Source organism: Emydura macquarii, unplaced genomic scaffold (genome assembly GCF_026122565.2).
Source record: "Emydura macquarii macquarii isolate MOO-44397 ecotype Brisbane River unplaced genomic scaffold, CSIRO-AGI_Emac_v2 contig_1790, whole genome shotgun sequence".
Taxonomy (NCBI): domain Eukaryota; kingdom Metazoa; phylum Chordata; order Testudines; family Chelidae; genus Emydura; species Emydura macquarii.
In genome coordinates this window covers 16,055,933-16,072,173 of record NW_027131927.1, presented here as the reverse complement: position 1 = coordinate 16,072,173, position 16,241 = coordinate 16,055,933, and the positions used below count along the sequence as shown (strand labels likewise).

Genomic DNA, 16,241 nt, shown 5'->3' with positions numbered 1-16,241 from the left:
TGAATTCATCCACTCACTCAACCGTCCCGTCCCCCCTCCCCCGCACTTGCCGGCCACTCCAATGCCTCTGGGTCCCGATTTCCACCCACTTCCCTCCCTGGCACCCACTCCCCTTTTCTCCCTCCCTGCCAGGGTCCTTGCATTCACCCACTCATCCCCATGCAGCCATGGAGTGACTCCCAGCAGCCCCCTCCCTAAGCTGCAGTTCTTCACCCCCAAAAGCAGCCCCCTCCCCACCTCCTGCCAGGTGGCTCAGAGCAGTTGCTGCACCTGTAGCCAGATTGGCTGCTCTGCAGGGAAGAACAAGTAACTCCCTCCAGCCACCTGGCAGGAACTGCAGTTCTTCCTGCACTCCAGTCACCTTTCTCACCTGAAAGGTGAGTGGGGCAAGTGAGGCAGCCTTTCCATTCAAAGAGCTCCTTAACTTTTGCTAATATTCTGATCCACGTAATTGATGCATCAAAACCCAGAACTTATTATTGGGACATGTATATGTGCATGTTTATTTGATTTTCCTAACGCTAACTGAGTATATTAGGAAAAATTGTCAATGCAGCCACCAGCAAGAGTTGGTGGCTGTGCTCTGAGGCCACCAAAAATTGTTGTGAGAACCACTGGTCTAGAGTACTGCACAAGCAAGTACAAGCAGCGAGGCATTCTGGGGATTGTAGTTCCTAGAGGATCTCAAATGATTATAGGCCTTTACAGATGAGCATGCCTGGGAGGAGAAGCAGGATATAAGAAGTGCCCTTCTCTCAAAGTAAAGGAAAACATGCTGAAATACTTGGTAATGAAATTGCCCATGAAAAAATGTTTTTTGAGAAATTGATATAAAGATTCCTTTGAGTAAGCAGGTAATGTAAAGTTTAGTTAAAAAAGGAACACCAAGAATTCTGGATCAAGAAGAAAAAATGATTCTATAAAATATGCCCCAAAACAGAGGATAATGTGCTACTCCAAAATTATGAAAGGATCAATTATGTGCTCATAATTAGACAGTTAACTGGTCACTGGGGTTTGAATTATAATTTATTATAATAAATAAATAATAAATAAATGTCTGTATCCCTGTCTGCTGGTTTCTCTCTGAGTGCAAGTAACTTCCAAGGATCCAAACATAACAAAGTGGTGATGAGGACAACAGACCTGTGCCAGTCCTGCCACTGGAGAGAAGCAAAAGTAAAACGTAAGAAAAACCTTGTGCCATTCTGTTTGGCTGCGCTGTTCGTGCTGACTATGGAAACCAAAAGTAAAGCAGACAGATTGGGAAGGGGGAGGAAGCAGTGCTAGTAAAAGGAAATTACTAGTAATTGTGTGTGAATGAGCCCCAACACATGTGAATAAAAGACACTAAAAGAAAAGAAAGAAAAAAAAGACAGAAATGGCTACACTTACGGGGCCCCTGGGACATTTTAATGAAACTGTTGAGCAATGGAGCTTGTATACTGAGTATTTTGAGTTTTTTGTTGTTGCAAATGGAATTGAAGATGATAAGAAGGTGACAACTTTCTGAAGTGTTATGGGAGCTAAAACATTTAGTTTGCTGCGCTGCTTAGTGCAACCTGATAAGCCAGGCACAAAATCTTACAGTGACATTGTGAAAATCCTGGAGGCACATTTTTCCCCAAAACCACTGGTAACTGCAGAGAGATTTAGGTTCCACAAAAGGAATCAAGAAGAAAGTGAAACAATTGCCCAATTTGCAGCAGCTCTTAAGAAGTTTGCTGAGCACTGTGAACTTAATGATGTGTTAAATGATACCCTGCGTGATAGTTTAGTTTACGGTCTGCACAATGAAGCAATACAGAAGCGCCTATTGACAGAGGCCCACCTCACTTTGCAAAAAGCCGTTGAAATTGCAGTTCCCATGGAACTGGCAGCAAAGGAAGCACAACAACTAAGTGCATCAACCAGAGTGCATAAGGTGTCACAAGAACCTACCAACAAGACAGTAGGGAGCCAAGAATTTTACCACTGTGGAAAGACTGGTCACCATGCACTGGAATGTTGGTGTAAAGACTAGTGTGTTGACAATGTGGCAGAAAGAGACACATTGAGCTTGCCTGCAAACATAAGAAAGAAGAGTCAAACAGAACAGGCAAGCAGGAGAAAAAGAAGCCTTCTGTCTGTCGGACCAAAAAGAAAAATCTGCAAGAGGTAGAGCAGGCTCAGGATGATCAAAGTGACACCCAGTCAGAAGAAGTAGTGCCACTGCACATCTTGTCAATGGCAGTTGGCTCACATGAATACTGGGTAACCCCGCTGTTGGAAGGTAAACCTGTACACATGGAACTGGACACAGGAGCAGCAGTTTTGATGTCTAAGACACTGTGTGTAAGGAGAAGCTAAATCATCTTCCGCTTAAGCCAACAAAAATTGTTCAGAAGATGTACAGTGGAAAAACTGTACCCATGTTGGGTACTACTGATGTTAAAGTGGAGCTCAATGGACAGGCTGCTCAATTGCCACTGTTTGTGGTGGAAGGCCATTACCCTGCCTTAATTGGAAGATCATGGCTTAAGAAGATCTGGTGGAATTGGGCAGGAGTGCACATGACGGCTAAAGGAGAAACAGGTCTGACAGCTGTATTAAAGAAACATGCTGCTGTTTTTTAAGAGGACCTGGGAAGTATGAAAGGAATCACTGTGAAATTGAACATTAAGCCTGACAGTCAACCAAAATGTTTGAAAGCCAGAACTGTGCAGTATGCTGTCAGGCCAAAAGTTGAAGTTGACCTGGAATGCCTGGTCAAAAATGGAGTCCTAGGACCAATTACCCACAGCCAATGGGCAACATCCAAAATATTGGGTGTATTGACAGTATTGGGGAGGCTTAAGTGCTGCATTTTGGTGTTGGTTAGGGCTCAGGTGCCATGCGTGGGCGGGTTCAGACACAGTGTGGGGAGTACAGGGTGTGGGGATATAGGTCAGTGGGAGGGTTCAGGTGCTGGTTATTGGTCAGTGGTGGGGGGCAAGGCACTGTCAGGGGTCAGAGGTGATATGTGTTTGTTGGGGGGGGCAGAGGCTAGGGTGAGCAGAGAGCAAGTGTGAAAGGTCAGGCTGGGGATGGGTGGGGAAAAGGCGGCTATATGAGGAAAAAGCTCCAGCTATCAGGACTGTCCCTATAAAATCGGGACATCTGGTCACCATAGCAGAGGCGCTGTGGGGAGGTGAGCTAAGGTGACGTGACGTGGTCAGGATCCTCTGTGTGTGGGGGAGGAGGGGGAGTCATGCCCTGCGTCTGCGCGTTGGCGAGGGTGGGCGGGCTGCGGAGTCGCTGGAGTCGCTGCGGGAGGGGAGGGGGCTCGGGCGCTCTGCGCGTGCAGGAGCGGTTCCTCTCCGACGGGGCGCCCCAACAGAGCCTCCTCAGCTCGGAGTCCCCGCCCCCACCCGCTGGCGCCCATGCAGGGCCAGCTGGGCCGAGGCCGCCCCGCCTCTCGTCGCCCTTTGAGCGGCGGCCACGTCGTTGCCACGTCCCGGCGCAGGCGCTGCGGCTCCTTCCGGCGCGGGCGGATGGTGGAGCCGGCCCGGGATTCCGTCCGCGAGCGGCCCGCATTTGCCGCCGTCACCGCGAGCGAGTGGGGGCCGCAGCCAGGGCAGCGCGACCCCCGGCCGGGGCGGGCCCCCCGCGGGCAGCCATGAACTTCCTGCGGGGCGTCATGGGGGGGCAGAGCGCCGGGCCCCAGCCCTCCGGGACCGAGACGGTGAGTCGGGCCCGGGACCCCGCACGGCGGGGCTCGACGTCTCCAGGGCCTGGAGGGGCGGCCTCGGGACGCCTGCGATGGGGTTAGCCAAGCCTGGGCCAGCGGCTCCAGCCTGCACACGCCCGCGGAGGAGGGAAGGCTTCGGCCGCAGCCTTTCTCACACCTCGCTGTAGCTAGGGCCTTGGGGTCGGGCAGGCTCCCTGGCTTCTTCTGCCACCAGCTGATGCGGTGCCCCTTCCCCAGGCTGATCGGGGGCTGCGTTGCGGGGTTGTGCTGTCCCTGGCTTTTGGCAGGTCTCCTGCTTTGCGTCGAAGGGGTGTGTGTGTTGTGTTCCTCCTCCGCAGTGTACACAGCCATCAGCTCACAGCCTGGACCCTGGGCTCTCTTCACTGGAGCTGGAGACAGTAGCAGCCATGACATTGACAAGTCAGTTTCACTGCTGGTAGGCTCTGTGCTGCGAAATGGAGCCCCTGCAGGGCTCACAGCCGGGGCTGTCAGTGGCCAGGGTGGGTGTCAGTGCCCCCACACTTGGCTGTCATTGCCCCACAATGCCCCACTTCAGTTGGTGCAACTGCCCCTGGTGAGGACGTGCTTCACTAGGAGAAGGAGTGCGGACACCAACAGCCGACAGTTGCTGTAGATTAACCTAAATTAAGTCCATCTAATTTTTTAGGGTACACAAGCCTTCCAACTCTGTCTGGTATCCAGAAAGGAACATGCGCAATAGAGAGATTGGACAATCCACACCTTCACCTTCAGGCTTGTTACAGTCACAGGAAAGCTAAAATTACTCCAGTGGCTTGAATTTGCTGGCATCACCTACTTTATTAATAGGTTTGGCTGTATTTGTTGCAGGCCTTGTTTTGGAGGGCAGGGAGTTAGTTTATGATCAGGATGAAATTGTTTATGCTATTAGAGTAAGTCTAACTTTATTATGTAAACCTTCATGTATTCCATTTTAAAATAAACATGAGGGAAAACTTCCTTGGTTTAAGGAGTACATCAAAACACAGCTAAATTATATAAACCTATTAAAATCAGTGACTTTTTTTCATAAAGTAGAGGAGAGTTATTAGAGAAAGGAAGTTGGGAGATCTTGTTCCAGCTATGCCACCACCCTGCTGTATGATTCCCTGTACTCTGCTTCCCCATCTGTAAAAATAGATAAGATATACTTTGAGTGACCAGGCTTAATTTATGTCTGTAAAGTGACTTGAGATCCTTACATGAAAAGCTGTGCACGAGGCTGTGCACTGTATTATATTATATGGTGAGTGAAACAGTGCCCTTTCCTTTAAATCCAGAATATGGAAAAAATGAAGATTGTACAAACTTTGATACCAGTAAGGTTGTTAATTTTTGGGGAGAAATAACTTCTTCTAATATCTGACATTTGTAATGGCTGACATCTGTTTCAGATGAAAATTAGCTCCATTTTGTGCCTTGTGTTTGTACTCCTTACCATTTCCTAGAGGGTTTCCTAGGGTAATACTTCAACTAGAGAAATTGCTCACTTTTTTCTTGATATGTTTACAGTGTACATAATATCTTGCTAAAATCTGTAAACAAGCCTAACTCTAAATTTCTGCAGCTAAAGCTTTGGTTACTTCACTTTTTTTTTTTTTAAATCAAGCCCCAGTAAAGCCCAACTGGGTTGTGACCTGTGGGTGCTACTAGAATATATATATATGCGGCCATGTCTGCACAGGGATGCTCAGGAAAGTTAGGGCGAATCAATTAAAAATGGTAAACTTGTGTGCATAAATTAAAGCATCTTAAACCCTACATGGGTTCTGTCCTTCAGGAGTAAAGGGGCCTTAGTTCACAGTAATCTAATCTTCCTCCAAGGTGTGGGGACATGATCTTAAATAATAGCTCTGGTCTTGTGTGTGGTCATACTCTGTGGGTAGAGAGGGTCATAGAACAACCCTTTTGTTAAGTAAGAAGTGCTTGTCTTTGAACAATCCAGGAGCCTCAAGTAGCTGAAATGCAAATTGGCCAAACAGATTCCACTGAATTGTACTGCAGCCACTATAGAGATGGCTATGGCAAAAATAGGCCACTTGTCTGTTTGCATTGAAATTCAAATTCAAATAACAAATGCACAAATACAGCCTTTTAAAATCTATTAGTTGAATGAAACTACCAGCCTCTTTTCCAGTTCCCAGCTTTTGAAAGCTACACTAAAAGCTAGGCACTAAAGAGTGCTAGATAACTGATGAATAGATGGCAAAAATGAAACCACTGTAAAAGTAATTAAGGTGGTAGATTTCCTGCACAATAAAAAGAAAGGGCTAATGCTAGTAGTGAAGGTGAAGTAGTATGTGAACACCAGCCTTCACTCCATTATAATGACTGAAAACTATATAGATGACTTATTGTGCCTTATTCATAAAGCTTGGCCTTGAAGGTTAAAGATGTTTTGTCCTGATTTTGTGTGTATAAAAAGCAACTTTTAACTCATTAATTAGAGGAGAACTTATTGATTCAACATACCTTTTTGATTTATTTAAATGACTTTAATAGGAAGCTTAGGAATGTAAGTTCTCATAAATTCACATTTAATTGTAAACAGATTAAATTAAAATAAGTTTTTCTAAAATCAAATTAAAACATCCAAATTACACTCTGTAAAGCACGAAGGATTTGTTCTCCAAGAATCAGGCAGCACAGACAATATTGAAGAGGTTTATTCACAATACCAGGAACTCTGATAAATCAGCTTCAAATTCATGGTGTTACAGTGGTCAATTATATATACTTTCTTATCGATTACATAGTACGTTTTAAATTCTTTATCTATTCACTTACAAATACAGACATTGTCCCATCCAGAGAGAACAACAGTGATAATGGTGGCTACATACATGCAGAGACACTTTTAATCACTCTCCTTACATCAAGGATGCTAGGGGTACACTCAGAGTGGGGGTAGGGTGGAGGAAGGGGGGGGGGAAATCCTTACAGATAGGTGGCAGATGAGACAGAAATTCTAAAAGCAAATGTGCTGTTCTCATTGGAATTAGAATCACTAAGAGGACATCTGGCTTCCTGAGCCATCAGGTGTTTACACTAGCCATTGTCCTTGAGGCTCAGGTTAACCATTTAAATGACTTTCGACCTATAACTTGTTAGCTAAAAACAACCTCAAGCCTTACAGTTTCTTCTTAAAAAATTGACTTGATCCATGTTGGTTTAGTTTTGATTCACTCTGGAGAATAGATGGTATCTCCATACTTAATGTTGTAACCAGAGTTCCATTAAAAGGCTGCTTCCAGCTCCCTTCTAACTTGAACAGTAAGGAATCAAATATTCTCAGTAGATTTATTTTCCAGATAATTTCAAAAGCCATTTTCAACAGTATCTTAAATGGCTACTCCTAGAAATCTGCCAGCTTTTGAATGTGTGTGTTTTCCTGCCTCTAACCTCATAAATGACTGTGCCACAATTTGAAGCATGGTTACATTTTGATGTTTGAAGTCTGCTTATTTTCAAGACTCCGCACAAGAGCAGCAAAATGATTGTGGGGTTGCCATTCAGATTTTGTGTAAATGCTTTTTTTGATGGGGAAAACACATTGAGACATTTTCACATGAAAAGCTTTGTTCTGGACAGTTGATGTTTTTCAGTTCCCCTCTAACTCACAAAAAAAAACCAAAAAAAAAACCCCAACCCAGCACCAACCCACACCTGATGATCCTTCTTGTCATTTAAACTCTGCATAGATAGAGCTTTTTATTTTTTAATCTCAGACACTGAGCAAGTTTCTAAAGAGAAAAATAATGTTTCTTAAAGTTGGCTTTTAAAGGATGTGTTAAAAAAAACCATTAAGGTTGTGTCCTTTTTTGCAGCATAGATATTTAAAGAGGGCTTGAAAAGCTCACTTAAGGCCCTGTCTAATCACAAACTTGAACCAGTATAGTGGCACCCTGGTTCAGACATTCTTCTAACAGTTCAGAAAAGTACCTTTTGTTAATTGTACTGAAGTACAATTCCTTACCAACTTAGATTAGAAATGTATTACATGAATTCAGTTTAAATTCCAGAGATTCATCCAGCACAAAAGTTTTGATCTGGTTACTTGTTCTGTACCTTAAATGTCACTTGCCTTCAATGATCACAGAGTTGTCCTTTGTATATTTGAAGTTTACATGGTTGCTTGGTTGATCTGCCATGACTCAGTGAAAGGGGCTTCATGCTCAACCTCCTCCAGCCAAAGTTTGTCTCTGAGCGTGTAAGAACCTGGTCAGCCAAGAGAGTGGCAGCTTTAGATGCATGTAATTCGTACATGCGCATATCAATGGTCTATATAATCAATGTACGGAGTTCCATTGGCACCTTCATGAATTGCTATGCTCTGGATATTGAGATGGGATTTGGATTCTGTGGAAGCCATCAGTATCCAGCTAGGGATGTTCCTTAGTCCATTTATTGAGGAATGTCATAGTGGGGGCTGTGTGGAGGCAAACTAATCCAAGAGGGAAGAGTTTACTAACCAGATTAATGCTTGGTCTCCACAAAGCCCTGCTGACCTTCCCTCTGTTGTGTAGCTTAAATCCTGTGGCTCCTGGAGAGAAAGAGAGGAACTGAGAGAGCGTTTAGATGGGGGAGTTAAGGGTGGCTACAGAGTAGAATGGTGGGCACGAGGAACAAGTACACATGCACTCTCACATAGCTAGTATTGTTTACAAGGATTCTGTGGCTGCGTGGCCCGGTACATCCATTCTGGCTGTGTATGAAGACAACATTACCATAATAAGTCTTGTTCTTTTTATATTAAAGCTATATGTGGTTTGGTCAAGTAACTTTAGAGTCCTAAGAGATGCTCATGGCATAAGTCCTGTGAAGGTAGGTAGGGCTAGTTCATATGAAACAGGAAAAAGCTTAATTTCAGGGTAAATAACATAGTGTCTGATTCAAAAGGAGGACAGTTATTAGATACTAAGGAAAAGGTACCAACACTAACATCACTGGGGTGGGCTGAGTTAAATAATGAAAGAGGTTTCTCTAAAGTTGTGAGTTAGTCAAGGTGTCTAACTGAAGGAGAATCCAGCTCCCCAGGGTTTTTATAAAATGGGCATAACTTTACTTCACAGCAAGAGTAGCGTAGGTCATGTTTATGCTTGTTTTTTGTACTAGTGTATTGACATGAATATAATTGCAGCTGTGAAAATCCTTGCTCTGCACGCTGTACCTGCACTGGTGCAAAAAAAAATCACTGCACAGACAAGGCCAACAGTCTAATGAGAGCTTTCTGTATTCTGTAGCTAAAGATCATCTTCTGGCTACTCCTGAACTCTGTGTATGTGTATGCTGAGATCCAGAACATCAGAGAGTCTCATTGTGTGCAGAGAATGGCTTTAGTGATCACGATGGGTGACTTGATATCCTGGGTGGGAGTTAGTAATTTTACTTTTAATCTGTATGTGAAGATTCTATTAAACAAGTTGTTTTCTCTAAAAAATGCAGTGGGATAGAGAGACCAGTAGAATTTCTAAAATTAAGTGTTCTATTAGAAAACTCTACTGGTTCTTATTTTGGTCTTTGGTGAACTTTGAGTTCAGTCTTGTCTCTTTCTAGATTTTTATATCTCAACCATTTTATTTTGTTTTCCAAGTATTCTGTTCTGCAGTAAATTAATTTACCATCTGAATAGAAGAGAGAGTGAAATAGTCAGTTGTCTCATGCCAGTTTTCTGAGCTGATGGCTGTAGAGGATCTTGAATTTGATATATAATTACCGTTACTGGGTCTGTCTTGATGCAACTATATGTTGTTTGTTATAGATTCAGAAACTCTGTGACCGTGTAGCTTCATCTACTTTATTGGATGATCGAAGGGATGCTGTACGTGCTCTCAAATCATTATCAAAGGTATGTGTTGTATTTTTTCTATAGTGCCATGAAAGTATCCGGTGGTTTTTGTGGCACTCCATTTAAAAGTGTTATCTGCAGTTTGCACAATACTACTAATTTTATTTTTAATACTACTCTTATTTTTTTCTGGACAGAAATATCGCCTGGAAGTGGGGTTCCAGGCTATGGATCATCTTATCAATGTTCTCCAGACAGACCGGTAAGCACATTCTAACCTCTAAAAATAAACTCAGTGTCAGTTTTCCTCAAACTACATCCTATACCACCCACTGTGCTGAAACAGTATTTAATTACAGATCTGGTTTGTTTGTTTTTTTAAAGTGACCAGAATGCTTAGTTTTATTAGTAACTCTCCTAGCAGATTAAACTTTGTTTACAGTACCTGTTTATAAACATATACATAAGATAAGGAAATAAGGACATTTAAGGATGGCAAATTATGATAGCAATAAAGTAATGGTAGTACAGAAGTGCGTGTAAATACAGCAGATGCTTGCTAATTTTAAAATATGTAAAATTAGGGGTACAAGGAGATTAAGATATATTTTGACAATTTGTAGTTAAGAGGATTAAATATGGCATCAGTCAGTCTTATTTACTGGTGTACATAATTTGGTGGGTTGGTACAATGTTTGATATATGGAACAGCATTAATTTCAACAGTGAAAGCCTTTGGAGTTATACAGTTTATTGGTGTTGAAAGTGCTGCTGTCAAGGGAAAAAATGATATTTATCGGAAATTGTTCACATGTCAGAAGGAAAAAATTAGATTATTTATACACAGCAGCCTCGCCAGTTGATCTACATATTGCACTTGACAGCAATGTGTATAGAACTTCCTCTTGGTGGTTTGATCCACTATCATAGCATCACTATCATGTGCTACTTTTTCCCTTCCACGTTGGAAGCATGTAATAAAGCAGTCTCCTCCCCACCTGCACCTCCACACAGAGCTAGGATAAGAAATAATCACAAGGGTGTCCACTTTGTATGTTGCCCACACAAGGATCTTGGGCTCCTATGTGGAAGTGAGGGTGGGCAGGAGAGCATCTTCTCACATCAGAACCAAGAAAAAGAGGGAATCGGATGCCAAGGCAGGTCAATAGTCTCATGAATCAAGAAAGCAGCTCGAAGGGTTGGAAGCGTCCCCTTGGATGCGTATTATACAGGGCTAAAAAACAGCAGTGGTGAGCTAGAGACTCCACTGGCCCTATTGGCATGGCTGCGGAGATATACCAGGGACAGCGGCAGGCATCTCTCCCCTGGAAACCCTTCATGTGGCCAAGGATAGACAGACAGTAGGAGCAGAGTGCCTGTGACTGCTACTCAGTCTGGAAGTGGGGCATTCACTTTGGGGGGGGGGAGCAAGCACTCTTAATTTATGTTCACTGTGTTGCCCAAATACGCTTCTCCTGCTGCTGTCTGCAACCTAAATAGGGGAGGAAGACTGTTGAAAGCCATGTGGTACCAGAGGCAGGTAAATTTTGTAATAGGCTTGTTTTAAAAAGGCTTCCCTAGTCATTGAAATCCACTGGTCACAAGTCCCTGGAGGGGAAGAACAACCACCACAGGTATCTGAATGTTGTCCTACCTGTAGGGTAGGAACAGATGGTACACAGGTTACTGCAGGCCAAACTCCCGGCCAGAGTGGGAGACCTGCATGATTTTACCTAGAGAGGATAAACTTGCAGAGATCTCAAAGGGAGCAGAGATACAGCTAACTCTGAGTCATGACAGTTCTATACAGAGGAAAGTAGAGAATATTTTAAGTGTAGAGGAGCATTGCACTTAGGTTAATTCTTAGGTTGGTTTACATATCTGGGACTCTGCTTTCAAAGCTAACTTTCGTTTGCTTCTCGAGTTGCTGGAAGTTGGAGTCATGTAGACATAGTGATTGTCACTTGTCATGCACAGTCAGCCTGATCTGGTCTTGTCTTGGGCTTGTGCATTGGTGGTAGCTCTGTCTGTTCTTTCTGTGACTTAACAGGAGCATGGGACACAAGCACCTTGTTAGGCAGGAATGTTACTTGTTTGCGGTAGGATGGAGTAGCAAAATAGGGAATAACTTGCTGGCTTTTAGCGAAGGGCCTTGGATCTCAGACCTCAGTGAATAAAAAATGCTATGGGGATTGGCTTTCCCATTGAAGGGATTATGCAGGAGGGGCAAGCAACAAGGAAGGTTCGATGAAGACTAGGGAAACCTCAGGATGGAGAAGAGGGTGGCCAGTTCAGAGTAAATTTCTATCTATAGAACTGAGACTAATAGGTGAGTGACAGAAATATTTCTAAATCTGTGCTTTGTTCTGGGAAAGGTGTCCTTTGCTAACTTATTTTAATGAACCTGCACATGGGAATGTTCATGACAATTTCTACCATCTCCAGAATTATTGAAGTGGCTTTTTGTTAGTCCTTTTGGGATGTCTAATATCTGCTTAAAAGCAGTTGAAGCAAGTTTAGTTTGAAAGGAATGATTAGCCTCCAGTGATAACTTCTGAAATGGTGAACTCATTATTATTGTCTTGTGTGAAAATCACTTTGGTTGACAGTCTTTGTGATGTAACCTAACAGAATAGCATGTTGATATTACCCCTGCATGCTGAGAAATACGTCTCCTGCCACTCAGATAGCTCTCGAGCAAAAAGAAAGTTAAACTTCCAGCATGCTACTCTTTTTGTAAGTGTGTGAAATTTTATTCATGTTGATGGAAATAGTGATTTGTAAAGTAGGTGAGCATGTGTAGTGCATGGGCATCTTTCCTCTTCAGCACACTTAGGCACTTACTTTATTCCCATCTAGCCAGTGCTAGGGAGTGGCATATGTAGCTTTAAAAGTTGGTCCTAGTAAGAAAAATAAGCTATCTTGGTTCGTATGGCCATGTGTAACTGGATGAGTTGCATTTACTCTGCACTTCTCCTGTCCAAGTATGATCTTCCTCTTCTCCAATCTGAGTTGCTTCTTCCAGCTTCAGACTTCTTTATTCCAGGCCAGAAATGTTTCTCTTCTGTGTGTCAAGTAAACATATTGTTCCACTCTTCCTACAGTCTCCCTGTAGATTCAACATGTTGGTTTCTGTGGCTTCCCACATGCTCAATTTCCTGACTGTCTGCAATACAAACACTTCATTTTGTTCTACAGAAAATTGATTTCTTGAGCTAATGCTGCAGCTACACATGATCAAAAGTTCTGCTGTCCTAGATCTCAGCAGCACTATAAGGTCAGCACTTAGGGTCTGCAAAACCAGGCTTTTACAAAAACCCACATCAGTAGATGTTTCCATTTTTTAAACTTAAATGGAAATAGCGTTCTGTTGGTATAATGTTGTTTTGCTTGATCTGCAATCTACACATGAGCATCTGTCTGAGAATCTGAAAGTGAAATTGATTGGGAATTGGTTGTAAATAAAACAACTGGCTATTTTGTGTTTACTCTGGAAGCTGAATGCAGTGCAGATGTAAACATAAATGGTGAAAAGTAAATTTGATTTTAAAAATTCCTTTAGTTTTACTTGAGTAGACAGTAAGATAGCTAACTAAAACTAATACCATACATTTGGTTCTTCAAAAAATCAAAACAAAACACTAAACTTTATAGGGCTAATGTTACTGTGAATATATCTAGAAGTTAATGGTACACAAGTAGGATCAGATTAGTCAAATACTATTTGTTGAGCAACTATTAATTTAAGGCACCAGCTCCAGCCATGTAAATAACTACAATTCAGAATTGTTACGTACTCAACACTAAAGTTTTAAAGACAAGATCCCTTGATCTTAAGAACTTCTGTTTGGTTTTCCTTTCTGCTTTTAAAATATGTCACTGGAAACAAAGTGTACTACAATCTTCCTACATCTGCTGATCTGACTCAGCAGAAGTATGCAGCGTAGCTTTAGCTTTGTTGGTCCCACGATATTAGAGACCGTAGTAGTACTTAACATCATCACACCTTTCAAAGGGATTGGTCTAGTGTCTGATTTGGGTTAGGTCGTATTCTTGTCCTGGCTACTTGTTACTGTAGCTTTAGAAAAAAATAAGTTAACATGCTGGGAAGTTTCAGAAAGGTTTAAGATGCTCCGGGAGTGCTTCTACTCCAGACACTTCTGCTCCACGCTCACTTGTAAGTTCTTGGTACACTGATCTGACTCCTTGATACAAAGCTCCATCTTCATAAAAATGATGGGAGAAAATATACATTGGGTAGATTCTGCCAGTTCCCTTCACCACTGTAATACCATATTTCTTGAATTGGAATTCACAAGAAGCTCCAGGGGGAAAAAAGTAATATTTTATATCTTGATTAGTAACTTCCACTACCCAGCAAAGGCAGGGCAGTTTCAGTGTGTATAGAATAATCAGTAAAAATAGATACTTGCGTTTTTGCAGAAAGCTAAATGGAAAGAATTCAACAAACAGCAAAAAGAAATACTTTGCATCTGCCCTCATGTTAAGATATGCACTTAAAGAAAAGAAAAATCTGTTAGGAAGAGGCCAGGCTTCTTTGTACCTAAGGAGAGAAATAGCAAAATTTGAGATTTCCTGCTGTAATGGAAAAAAGTGATCTAACTGACTCAAATAGGTAGTGCTGTACTTGAGTCATTTCGATCTGTCAGATATAGAATTGTCACGTCACTTCAGATGAAAAATTAAATGTTAAAACTTGTAGTTTAACATCTGGTTTAGTTTTGTTATGATTAAGGGAACTAAAATAGTAGTAAAGATGAACTACAAAACTTAAATTCTGTACAATCCAGAAATTTAGGATTGTGCTGATTAAAACAATTAAATAGATTAAGTTTTTCAGCACTTGCTTAGTTAACTTTTTTCATTAGTCTGGCTGTGGGGGGAAGTGGCTTCCCCCTAATGCTGATATACTTCTGAAGTTTGCAATACTTTTTATATCATTTATGGCACATGGGCCTAGTAAGAGAGAGAATCTGAAATGCACATAACATATGAATGGTGAGAGAAAGGGACATTATCCCTGTAGGTAGGTTCCAATACTGTTAACTGGTTTTAAAAAAAAACAAAACAACAAAAACCTTAATCAGTAGAAGGCATGTTAAAACATCAGAGTGAAGATGACAGCAATGGAAAGATGGTAATTCAGAAATCTAAAATGAAAGAGTAAATTAAACAAAGTTGTCATGGAATATGTTTAGCCTTCTTCCATACTTCATTTAGTATGCAAGTCCTGGAATGGAATTCAGATAGGACTGATTTTAGTGTACTGCTCATCTGCTGTCCTGCCAAGTCACTTGGTGAGCTGACTAAATTTCTCGCTGATTTATTCTCTGTTTCTAATATCACCAATCTGTGATTTGAATCTGTGTGTAGATGATGATCTTGTGAGGCAGCTCAGGATTCCTGGTCTCTATGATGATGATGGGCCTATCCTAAGTCATTATTGACTCAACTCATACAGCTGGGTACTCTGTGGATCTGGTGTTTTGGACTGGTATTGGAGGTTAAGCAATTGGATCTTAAAACCTCTGTTGTGGACTGACTTACCTCCTGTGTTTTGAGTTGGGGCTCATCTCTCCTGTTGGGCTAAGGCTCCTGTTTTGATGGTCTGTCTTCAAAGATTAGTAGAACCAGAAATGTTCCAGAGAGCACATCTTGATAGTCTGGAGGACAAAAGAGCTATATCATGTCCTGCCACCGTTGATGAGGGGGTCTGTAGGCATTAGTTTTCCAGCTTCAGTCTCTCAGTTCACGCTGGTTTACGGATGGACTTATAATCTCTTCTGTATGGAAGGAAAACATTTATTTTCCTCCATCATAACATCTGCTAAATCGCAGAGAGCAGTTGAGTTTCTGGGGGTGACTTAGTAAATCTGGGCTGTCTCGGCTCAGTAGCTAGTGTGAATTCCTCCTGTTGTGAGGAATTTGCTTGTGATGTGTACCAGGTTGTTCAGACTAGGGATGAAGTTTCTGCTTCCATGGTAGCAGAGCAAAATTTTGCAGGAACAAGGGGCCCTTTCTTCTCTGGTAAAGTTTCAGCTGGTGATGATTGTGATGCTTCCCAGGGCCACCCAGGGTTGTGGGGCACCTCACCATTGCCTGCCTTTAGCGTGCAATAGTCTTAGCTGCACCTGCTATGGATCAGCTCCCTGAAATTAACAGCCTCTGGCAGCACAATCACTGCCTTCCAGGCCTCCACAAACCTTGCTCCTCTGTACCAATAGTGACAGGCACACACCAACTCCCAAGTACTCCCTGTTCCCTGCCCTGTCTATCTCCTTATCCACTGGATACTTTACAGAATTAAGAGGTCTGCTGTTGCCAAAAGAACAGAGCACAGCAGCTTGTAAGATTCAGTTCAGGACCTGCACTTTGCTTAGCACTACAGCACTTAGATATATTTATAGTGAATACAAGAATAAGCTCATCATCATTAAGATTAGAGATTCAGGTAATAGTGAGTAAGAATATTGGAAACAAATGGCTACATATAAAACAAGATCATAACACTCCTTTTAGAGACTAAACTTAACTAACAGGTAACCTCCTGTCTAAAAAAGTGTATCTCACTCAAAGTTCTCCGTTTTCAACCAAGCCTGGTTGTGACCTCTTTTTCTTTCAAAACCACTGTCCTTTTTATTCCTCAGTGAAGGGTGCCCAGGTGTCCCCTTTGTTCTAGCTGCCCCAAAATATACTCAAGCAGAC

General features: G+C 42.3%; 1 protein-coding gene across 3 annotated transcripts in view; it reads left to right on the top strand.

Annotated features, from left to right (window-relative positions):
- Window positions 1-3,474: 3,474 nt before the first annotated feature.
- Window positions 3,475-16,241, top strand: part of USO1 (USO1 vesicle transport factor) — a 67,197-nt gene continuing 54,430 nt past the window's right edge. The window contains exons 1-3 of one of the 3 annotated variants that reach the window (XM_067556981.1): window positions 3,475-3,703; window positions 9,489-9,575; window positions 9,713-9,777. In XM_067556981.1, coding sequence (XP_067413082.1) covers window positions 3,638-3,703; window positions 9,489-9,575; window positions 9,713-9,777 — 218 coding nt within the window. In that variant the 5' untranslated portion in view covers window positions 3,475-3,637. The remainder of the gene's footprint in view (window positions 3,704-9,488; window positions 9,576-9,712; window positions 9,778-16,241) is intronic. The other 2 variants (XM_067556982.1, XM_067556983.1) reach the window with 2 other exon arrangements.